This window comes from Drosophila rhopaloa, unplaced genomic scaffold (genome assembly GCF_018152115.1).
Source record: "Drosophila rhopaloa isolate 14029-0021.01 unplaced genomic scaffold, ASM1815211v1 contig_133, whole genome shotgun sequence".
Classification (NCBI taxonomy): domain Eukaryota; kingdom Metazoa; phylum Arthropoda; class Insecta; order Diptera; family Drosophilidae; genus Drosophila; species Drosophila rhopaloa.
Window position 1 is genome coordinate 2,438,180 of NW_025335010.1, and position 11,600 is coordinate 2,449,779.

Consider the following 11,600-nt stretch of genomic DNA (forward strand, 5'->3'; position numbering starts at 1 on the left):
AAAATGTCAATCGGCCACAAAATTTTCTGTAAATGTTATACAAAAATTCTCTGCTGTTATTCCAATGTGTTTAAACCTGTTCGCGCGCACTTGCGGTTCAAAACGGCTATTTTACCGCACCCGATTCCTACATTATTTTACGTTTTTTTCCGCAAGAAAAATATATAGCCTTATATTCTTAAATTACTTTGGTCAAATCAACAAAATTTCAGATCTAGTTTAAATGCTCAAATTTTTCTAAGAGAGACTTTCTCTTCCTCTCTCTCCCTCTCTCCCATCAAGACAGTTTCTATTTTTAAATCACAGAGGCTAACGAAATTCCGTTACCCTATCTGTGCGTATACAGGTCCGGTTTTTAGGTATATAAAAAAGGACAGGACAGGTATTTTTTGTTGGACAAAATTTGGGATACACAACAAATAAACTGTACACCCAGGCGAAACCCATTGCTTGCGCAAATCCCTTTTTAAAAAGCTGCAGTCGTATTCATCCCCTTGACTTCAGGTTGTAAAGTCATTCAATTAATGGTATGAAATCTCTACAAGATACCCCTCCATCCATCTGATCTCTAGGAAATTGGGTTTGATCCCACCCAAGTAAACATATACATACGCACAACTGTTCAGTCGCCATCACAATTGTTTAACGACCTTGCCTTTCAAGATATTTTCCACCCTCAAAGACATACACAAACACAATATTCTATGTATATTGTACGCCTGCAATGTCCCCCCCATCCCCTTCCTATACTAAGTTTAAAAAGTTTCATTCGAATGTATGAATAAGGTGTAAAGTTAGTTATTCTGTACTAAGGAAGGAATAGACATCGTCGGTTTTTCTACGATTAATTTTTGAGAACTTTATTTTTGTTTATATTTGTTGCTAACAAAAAAAAAAAAAAACTATAACTATGGCTTTAATTCAGTGCGATGTGTGCAACAAAGATTTTAATCTTTCGGTGTTCGAAACGCATTACGAGGAGTGCTCAAAGCCTCGTAACACAAGTGCATCTAACAACAAAATTATTTGTGATTTGTGTTATATGTCCGTAGATAGCGGAACATTTAGTGAGCATTACAATAGGTGTCTCGGACCTAAAAATGCTTTTAAAGTGCTGATGGGCGCTCAGATTAAAAATAAGCATTTACAGCCTATTTCTGAGCGCCAAAATTATGATGACCAACCCTCCACTTCAGGAGCTGCAATTAAACGGATTAGGACCGAAGGTAATTCCACCCAAAATACCAATAGAAATAAGATTAAGACTTCGGTTGATACTAATTGTGAATTGTGTGGAGGAACTTACCCACAATCAGGAAAAATAAAGCATATTAGGTCAGAAAAGCACAAGAATGCAATTGCGGGAACGAACAAAAATGTTGACGTTATTCACCTGGCGTCGGAAACAGAATTCCCAATTAGGTCATATCGGATTCAATCCTCCGGTACAAAAGATATTATTGACCTTAAAGAATTTTATAAACAATGTCAAGCCAACATGGTACAAATTCTTACTCATGGAATGGATGAATTTAAGTCTATAAAATTCAGTATCCAAATTTATGGATTATATGTCAAATACACCGATGATGGAGATTGTGTTGAAACATATAAGCATTTTGGTACTGCATATCTTTCGGTTTATGATGTTGATTACTTACTTCCTCGAATTGAGGAAGGTATCGATTATTACTCAGGATGGGCTATAAAAGCATTTAAATATTTCGATATTACAGTAATTAAACTGGAACACATTCCCGTTAGAGGATATATTCCTGCTCCTTCAACCATTAAAGCTAAAAATGCTTTAATTAATGTTAAAAACAATGATGAATATTGTTTTAAGTGGAGTTTACTGGCCTTTATTGCTTTTAAAAGCCATGCATTGGATCAATTTCCAACTCCCAGACAAAGAAGGGCTGCTAGAGAACAACTACAATTCCCTGCCTTCTATAGAAATTTTAATATTTCACAGGAAATTATTCAATACAAAGAAGCAACGTTAATTTTTACTGGAATAGAGTTTCCTATTACAAAAAAAGGGATAAAGATATTCGAAAAATTAAATCCCAATTTCAGCGTAAATGTATATGAAATTGACGCAACAGGAAAACAAATTGTAGGGCCCGTTGTAAGGACTGATTTTAAGTCTAGGCCCTCACATATAAATTTGTTACTAATTGAAAAGGAAAATTCTTTACATTACGCATACATTACCTGTATGAGAACACTTTGCTATTCGCAATGTTCCAAATCTAGAACTCCTGCGAATTTTTGTGAGAATTGCTTGCAGTTCATAACAACAACAAATTCGACACACGATACAAAGGAGTGTGGTAAAGTTGCCGCAACATATCCAACTCCGAATTCGGTTACGAAGTTTAAAAACTTTTATAAAAAACTATCTCCGCCAATAGTTATATATGCGGACATCGAAGCGGTATTAAAAAATATTCATACCGCAATAAATACGCCGACTAATTCATCAACAACCAAAGCCCAGAAGCATATTGCTTGCGTGGTTTCATTTTGTGTGGTGCACAAATACGATTCAACTTTAAATAAACAATGGACATATGAAGGTAATTATCAATATTATATTCTAATAGTAAATTGATCCTAATAATAATATTTTCATTTATTTAAGGTCCTGATTGTATCAAACAATTTTGTAAGGCCCTCAAGGATACCACTTTGGCTCTTTACAATAAATAATGGGCTCATCATGAAGATCCAACCAGACCATTGGATCCATGCGAGGAGTACCAGAACGAAAATGAAGATTGCTGCGCCTGTGAGCTACGAATTCGGGGGACCGCCGACCCGTACTTCAATCAATTTACTGGTAGCTATATAGGTCCTATTCATAAGAACTGTAAAGTAGAGTATGAGCTTAAAGAGGCGTTTTTCCCAGTAATTTTTCATAACCTTTCAAGGTACGATATCCATTTATTTATTAAGGAATTAGGTGATAATTTAAAGCCATTACCTTGCAATAAGGAATTATATATTGCCCTCACCCAAACCATTAGAATAAATGCTAGTTGACGATATAAAATTCAATTTATAGATTCAAATAGGTTTTTAAATTCAAGTTTAGAAAAACTAGCTAGTTATTTGGACGATGCAAATTTCAGTCTATTGAAAACTAAATTTCAGGATGAGAAATTCACCCAAATGAGGCGAAAGGGAGTATTCCCTTATGACTTTTTAGATAGCTTTAAAAAATTTAATGAGCCAGAACTCCAATTGAATATTTTTTTAATTCCCTCACAGACCAAGCCTGTTCTGCCGAAGAATATGAATTCGCTCAAAAGGTTTGGTAAACATTTAATTGTAAAACTCTAAGGGACTATTTAAAATTATATTTAGAAAGCGATGTAATGATTTTAGCTGACGTATTCGAAAATTTTAGAAAGATTTGTCTACACATCTATAAACTTGATCCCGTCAATTATGTAACGGCTCCCTCAATTTCCTGGGATGCAATGTTAAAATTCACGCGAACAGAATTAACTCTAATAAGTGATCCTGATATGTACAATTTTCTTAAGAGATCTATACGAGGAGGATTGACTCAATGCACTCAACGAATTTCAAGTGCTAATAATAAATACATGGAAGACTTCGATAATAGCAAACCCACTAATTTCTTAGCATACATTGATGCTAATAATTTATATGGTTGGGCCATGAGTCAACCCCTTCCCTTATCAGAATTTAAATTTTTAGATTATCAGGAAATTATGCAGTTAGATATAAAAAATATGCCAGCAAACGGGGCTTATGGGTACATGCTCGAAGTAGACCTCAAATATCCTATTGAACTTCATAACGCGCATAATTCATTGCCCTTCTGTCCTGAAAGTAAATTGCCTCCAGGCTCAAAAATTCCCAAGCTAATAGCTGATTTAAATGATAAAGAAAATTATATTATACATTTAAAATACCTACAATTATGCATTCAACACGGGATTATAGTAAAGAAAATTCATAGAGTACTAACTTTTAAACAATCTTGTTGGCTAAAACCCTACATAGATTTAAACACAAAACATAGAAAATTAGCTAAAAATGAATAAAAAAAATTTTTTTAATTAATTAATAACGCTGTGTACGGGAAAACAATGGAAAATGTCCAGAAAAGTAGAGTCGTGGCACTGGTGTCTCATTACCAATCAAAACAAAACTCACCTGGTTTTAGACAACGAATCGCCAGTCACAATTTTCATAGTGTAGAACTTTTTGGCCCTAATTTAGCTGCAATCGAGTCCACACAAACATGTATATTTTATGATAAGCCCATATATATTGGATCCAGTGTTTTAGAACTGTCCAAATGGTTAATGTATGATTACTTCTATAATTTTCTTTCTATAAAGTGTCCTTCGTCAAGTATTATTTATATGGATACCGATTCCTTTATTATATCATCCAAAGAAGACTTTTATAAATTAATAAAAGAAAATCCTAGTCGGTTTGATACATCAAACTACAAAGAAAATAATAAATATAATATAGCTCAGGCCAATAATAAAGAACTAGGCTTAATGAAAGACGAAAATGCAGGAAAAATAATGAAGTCCTTCGCGGGTCTAAAGGCCAAGGCCTACTCAATCTTAGTTGTGAAGGACAGTAATCAAAATTCAGACCAAAGTCCTTACGAATGTATAAAAAAGGTTAAGGGAGTTCAAAGATCGGTTGTAAATAAGCTATCGCATAATGATTATATAGAATGTATTAAACAAAAGAAAACTTATTATGGGGAACAGCGAACAATTAGAAGTAGAGCTCATAATCTTTATACTGAAATAGTTAATAAAATAAGTCTCAATTATAAGGATGATAAAAGGTTTATATTACCTGATAAAATACATACACTAGCTCACGGACATTTTGAAATAAGAAATATTTCATGTGATAGTTAAAATTAAAAAAAAAAAAAATGTATAATTAATCAAAAATGTATTTAATATATTTAAAATGTACAATTTGTAAATTTGTGTAAATATATAATAAAAAAATAAAATAAAAATGAATTATAAATTTTTAAATAAAATCTGGGTGTGTATGGCTATTATTCCAAATTACTATTTCAGCAAACTTTGTTTATCTATCCACGAAGAGTGACTTTCATCAAAACCAAGCCACTTAACCTTGAGTCGATTCTTTCGCTTTTCTAATATTTTCTCTACCAAGAACACATTAGGATCTTTAACTCGTTGAAGTTCTTGTTCATAAAATGATCCCTCAATAGGTTCACTCTTATAATCCTCCAACTCATACGTTGCAGGGTAAGTAGACTTAATCTTTATTACTTTAAAAACTTCTGTTGTCCAATTGGGTTCATATCCCTTCATAAACACGCCCTTATATTTACTTATTCGAACGTAATCCCCCACATAAAATTTGTGTTGTGGATATATTTTTGGAATATTGTAAACTGATTTCAATATAAACTCCTCATTTTGAGTGCATACATCAACTGGACTCATTTTAATAGTTCTGTGATACGAATTATTATATTCATGGACAAGTTCATTGATTTTATGTATCCATCTATATTTTCCCTGCATACTGAACATTTTCCACATGTTACTTTTTAATGTTCTATTAATCTATAATTAAAAAATTCTTTCCTTGATCTGACTGAGGTTAGTTAGTTAGTTAGGGTTAGTTTTTGCTGTTTTAAATACTGTGTTCATTGCTTCTACTACCTCCTGTGCAGACTTGGTTTTAACAGGTACGGCGTACGCGTATTTAGAGAATGTGTCAATAACTGTCAGTAAATATCTATATCCGCTATTTTCTTTCCAAAAAGGAATCATTTCAACTAAATCAATTTGCCAGGTATCATTTATTCCTTTTTGAACAAATTTGCGTCGAATAAAATTTTTTCGAACCTGTTTATGAATTTCATTAACCACTTGCTGTTTGCTCATGATGTTATTTTTTATTAGGTGTTGAAGAGGGTTTATATATTAGTGATTGCTTATATACAAGTACATCGCTTTTTATTTCCTTACGCATCTTTTTTGAAATTTCAAAACACAGTCTAGTTAAATCTATTTGAACATTTTTATCGTAAGAGCCTTCTAAATCAGATAGTTGAACATCATATTTTTGTAATGAAACGCACTTAGGAATAATGTGATTATAGTAAAGGTATATAACTTGTTGACTTAATATTGAGTTCCAACATAAAAATGTAGTAAAAAATATACCTAATCTTAGTAAGGATCTCCAGGACTCACTATCAAATTCAATTTTGTTACCATACTGGTTTATTACCATTACATACTGCTTATCGGATTTTCGAAACCTAAAATTACATTTTATAGTAGACATAGTTGGATGATCAATAATTGAATCAGGCAACAAAAAATCGTATTGATCAAGTTTTAGTTGAATATATTCCTTGTATGTGAGGAGCTGCATCCATTGATCTATTTCAAATCCCACGAAATTATTTTTACTTTGCTGCATCCAGACCATTTGTGAAAATTTTCGTGATGTTGACAATCCACATTTTATTTTTAAATTATGTACTACATAATATTCGAATCCGAATATAACTTCATGATCCTGATTTTTTGTATCTTGGTACGTGTCCATTATGGTTTAGACGTCTTTCTAAACTACTCATTTGTACCGATCAGACCGCTATATAAAGGGGAAACTTCATGTAGTCATAGCCTCAGTTGATAAAAAAATCTCAAGCAATCATGAACACTGTAGATCGAAAATCTAGCGTTATAGTAGATTTTCAATATTTACTTGGAAACAATAAACAAGTTTTTGTTAAGGAGTTAGCATTCATGCAGACCGGAACAGTCGTCCCCAATTTCTTTCATTTCAAACCACCATTCAACATAAAGGAATTGGAGAATGAAACAATTAAACAGCAACACTTAAATCGACAGAATATTAATGGATTGGATTGGTCAGCTGGAGATATACCATATACATGTCTAGAAGAAATACTTTCACCACTTAATAAGTATAGTGCAATTATCGTACGTGGTGAAATTAAAAAACATTTTTTAAGTAAATATTTATCAACAACCATTATCGATATTGACATTGGAAGAAGTTTAGCACAGCTTCCAAATTTTTTCACCAATTGTAAAATCCACACGAAAAAAGTTCCTCTTAGATGTTCATTAAATAATTTGTTTAAACTATTTGTAATCTTAGAAAACTCAAATTATGAAGTATATTGTAATCCTAACACATATATTTGATTATCAGTAAAAAAATTATAGTCGAACTAAGAGGTTGTCTTATTCAAGGGTATCCCCTTCTGCGGGGGCCTTACCAAACAAATTCTTAAAGGTATCCATTGAATAAGACAACCTCTTAGTTCGACCATAATTTTTTTAAAAAAAAAAAAATGTGTAGGATTACAATTACACTCAACTAATTTATTGTAATTATTGCAGATCTGACCCTCATTTCGAAAAGAACTGCTCAAAAAAACGTGACCAGGAAAAATCTAAATAATAATAATAATGTAATTTAAGGATATATTAATATAATAAAATATATATAAAATAATAAAATGCTTACACAATTCATACAACCCTTCACAATGTTAATTTGCGGACCTTCAGGATCCGGAAAAACAACGTTTTTAGAAAATCTGATAAATAAAAAGAATGATTTGCTAAATGTTTCCATAGATCGGATTATTTGGTGTTATGGAGAGGATACTGCTAAACCTAATTTTAATAATGTTGAGTACTATAAAGGAGTCCCCGAAACAATTGAAAACGAAACTAATGAACCTATTCTTTTAATATTGGATGATTTGATGATGGGGGCATTTAATAAAAATGTGTGTGAACTCTTTACGTAAGGATCGCACCATAGAAATTTATCAGTTGTAGTTGTAACTCAAAATATATTTCATAAATCATCACATACCAGAGATATTTCACTAAATACAAAATATATTGTTGCTTTTAAAAACCCCCGTGATAAGCTTCAATTTCAATGTTTAGCAAGACAAATTTAACCTGAAAATCCCGCAGAACTATTTAGAATATATAAGGAAGTTACGGAGCAACCTCATGGATTTTTACTTATTGATCTCACCCAAGGAATCAACGATCTCTTAAGATTTAGAACTAACATTTTTAATTCTGAATATACAGTGTGTTATTCAGAGGAAAATGGTTTACAAAAAGAATCTAAGTCGTCTAAAAGCGAACAAACATATATTGTATGTGCTCAAAAAAGCTAACAACAAACTACGGAAGGCAATTATAAGTAATAGCGATAGTGAGTTAGTTAAAACATTAGTAGAGATCGTATTAAATACATTGCAAGGAAATCATAAGGTTACAAAAACACATTTAACAGCGCTCAAAAAGTATAAAAAAGTATTACGTTACCTTTCCTGTCCAAAACGCACATTAAATTCCAAGTGAAAAGTTCTAGTTCAAAAAGGAGGATTTTTACCAATTCTTATAAATTCATTGCTTTCTGGAATTTTCGGAAAAATATTAAACCATGCTTAAAAATAAACAGCATTTAAACAAAGTCATTTTGATGACCCCCAACGCCTATCAAAAATTAATAAGCGATGACAGGGGGAATGAATTAATAAGTTTAAAATTTTTACCAATTTTAAATGATAACAAAATAAGAGATTTCGACAAATGGATTAAAATTCGTCAAGAATTGTCTTACTACCAAAATAAAAAACGTAATAAATTATGGCATGTATCAAATGAACAAAAAGCACCCTCTATCTCAACTCAAACTAATGAATTTCAAACAACTGATTGGATTGATACAAACCCTAGTACTTCAGGATTAAAATTAAAAATTGACTCTTCACTACCAAAAAAGGTTGAGTTACCAGATTTACCATCTGAAAGTGATGAAGATTTAAACTCGGAAGCAAATGATCACAAACGAAAAATTCGGAATACTTCCTTTGGTGATACTAAAGAAGATATTAAGAAGATGGCAGTTACAAAAGTGAAGCTTAATGCAAAGCAACGCAAATTAAGAGTAAACCTAAAAAAATATAAAGAGGAACCATCTCCATTTCAAAATCTTACTTATGTAACAGGGCGTGAAAAGTTGAATCGATCGGTTAAAAATTCTGTACAAATAGGGAAAAACAAACTAAATTGGACGTCATACCAATAATTGTAAAGGTTGATTTTAGAAATGGGGTATTTATATGAGATGTTTATCACATTGCTCAGCAATGATTCACTAAATGTATTTCCTGATAATGTAAAATGTGCATTTACTAACATTGTAAATATTCCTGAAGATATGAACGATGCTTGGGAAGTCGGTATTACCGATATATATCTAAATAATTACATTAAAAATTTATCTGACAAAGAAATAAATATACCTACAAATACAGAAAATAGTACAACTGAATTTGTTAGTTTAGTAAATGCTGAAACATTTAGATATACAAATGTAACCATGGAGTCAAAAACACATGAAAATGGATTAATTTTTATTTATACTGATATAATCAAACCGAGGATTGTTGGTAGTAAGAGACCCCGATGCCTTCGAGTACTGCATTACAATGGTAAAGAAAAAAATATTCAATTTAAAAATATTGAATATTATCCTTTAGACATATGGTCTCCAAACGAGATATCAATATTAATAACCGATTCAAAAGGTTATAAGATTCCGTTTGAATCGTCTGCTGTGCCTATTTTTGTTACTCTTCACTTTAGAAGACGGAGATGATCAATGATATAAATAATACTCCCCCAATTGAAATTAATTCAGAATAAAAATAGCAATCATGGTGAAATCTTATCATCAATATTATTTAAATCAGTCTGGTGGAGGATTAAGCAACATAGGAGGAAGCCTCATATAGTTCAACAAGGACGAGGAATTGGAAACTTTTTAGTGGGCTTTTTAACTATATTAAACCACTTTTTCTTTCTGGAATAACCGCTATTAAAGATCAGGCTTCTGAATCTGGAAAGGCAGTGCTCAATGAGATCGGTAGAAAACCTTTGAGAAATATCATTCAAGAACAGAGTAAAATTGCGTTACAAAATCTTTCAAATAAAGCTATTGATAAAATGACTCGATTTCAAAATGGAAGCGGGAAAAGAAATAAAAAGCGCAGTACAAGAAAAAAACGACTTCATTTACCATCCAAAACACATCGTAAACGTACCCAGACGCAGCATAAAAGAAAAAAGTCATCAAGAAAGATAAATATTAGTGATATTTTCTCTAAGTCAAAATGAGTAACCATATTGAATGCATGAAAAGTGAATTGAATTTGTTTGCCCCCCATCCAACGCAAAGCTCTATTTTAAGAACTGAAGAAGTATCATATAATCCAATTGCATCCTTAGACAGCGCTTCTTCAATCGAATTTGTTTGCTTGGGTAATGGTGAGACATATAGAGACTTATCAAGTGTTTATTTACGTCTTGTAGTACAATTAAAAAAAAATGACAACACCGTCATTGAAGGAAACGCCGTTGGTGTAGTAAACAATATTTTACATTCGATATTTCGCAGTTCTTCAGTTTATTTAAATAACATTTTGGTATCGCAGAGTGATAATAACTATCATTATAGTGCGTATTTGCAGACAGTTTTAAACTATGGGAGTGATGCGCCAGAAAGCCATTTGGCCGCTCAAGGATATTATCCTAATTTTGGAAGAATAACAGCTGGTCAATATGTTTACCCATCAACAAATGAAACTCTGAAAAATATATTTAAAAATAGTAATAAGGTTGAACTGTTTGGTAAGATTCATGGAGATATATTTAATCAACCGAAACTGCTTGTAAACAACGTTGATTTAAGGATTAATTTTAACATTGAGAAAACTTCATTTTATTTAATGGAAAACGAAACGGAATCAAATCTGAAGATATTGGAAGCGCAACTTTTCATGAATCATATAACTATCAACCCCAGCATTTTATTGGCCCATCATCATGTATTACAAACAAAAAATGCCATATATCCATTCAACAAAGTAGAAGTAAAGTCATTCACTATATACCCAGGAAACAATACATTATCGATTGATAACGCTGTTATTGGGCAATTACCAAATTTTTTAGCGTTTTGTATGGTAAAAAATCGTGCATACTCAGGAAATCGTGGATTGGACCCATTCGATTTTGAACATTTTAAAGTTCAACGATTTAACCTTTTGGTTTATGGAGTTCAAGTTCCTTCTCAGGCCCTTGAGTTTGATTACTCGAGCCCCGAAAATGCCCAAAGCGCGCGAGGATATAATATGCTATTTAGAGGAAGTGGAATAAAACATTACGATCGGGGTCTGCAAATTACAAAGGAAATGTTTGATGAAAACAGTTTTATATAAGCCTTTGACCTAACTGCTGATCATTCAAATTCAACTGTGTGCTCGAATTTAATTTCTCAAGGTACCATCCGGATTGAAGGTAGATTTTCGGCACCACTTACTGAAGCAGTAACTTGTTTAGTTTATTGCGAATACGACTCAATGATTGATATTGATAAGAATCGAAATATCAGAGTTCTCCTTTAAACATGAATACATTACAAATTATTGATTTACTATGTAAGAATACATATACAAAAGCTAT

At 31.9% G+C, this 11,600-nt stretch overlaps 1 protein-coding gene across 1 annotated transcript; it reads left to right on the forward strand.

Annotated features, from left to right (window-relative positions):
• Positions 1-292: 292 nt before the first annotated feature.
• LOC123037093 lies at positions 293-4,901 on the forward strand. The gene is made up of 2 exons (XM_044456576.1): positions 293-2,582; positions 2,648-4,901. The coding sequence occupies exons 1-2, from the start codon at positions 911-913 to the stop codon at positions 2,713-2,715; spliced, it is 1,740 nt and encodes a 579-aa protein (XP_044312511.1). The 5' UTR covers positions 293-910; the 3' UTR covers positions 2,716-4,901.
• Positions 4,902-11,600: the final 6,699 nt, after the last annotated feature.

What these genes read in the sequence shown, in the direction of transcription:
- LOC123037093 (XM_044456576.1), top strand. Translation starts at nt 911, where the DNA reads ATGGCTTTAATTCAGTGCGATGTGTGCAACAAAGATTTTAATCTTTCG. An exon ending in TAAACAATGGACATATGAAG is followed by an intron (nt 2,583 to 2,647) that starts GTAATTATCAAT and finishes CATTTATTTAAG; the next exon opens with GTCCTGATTGTATCAAACAA.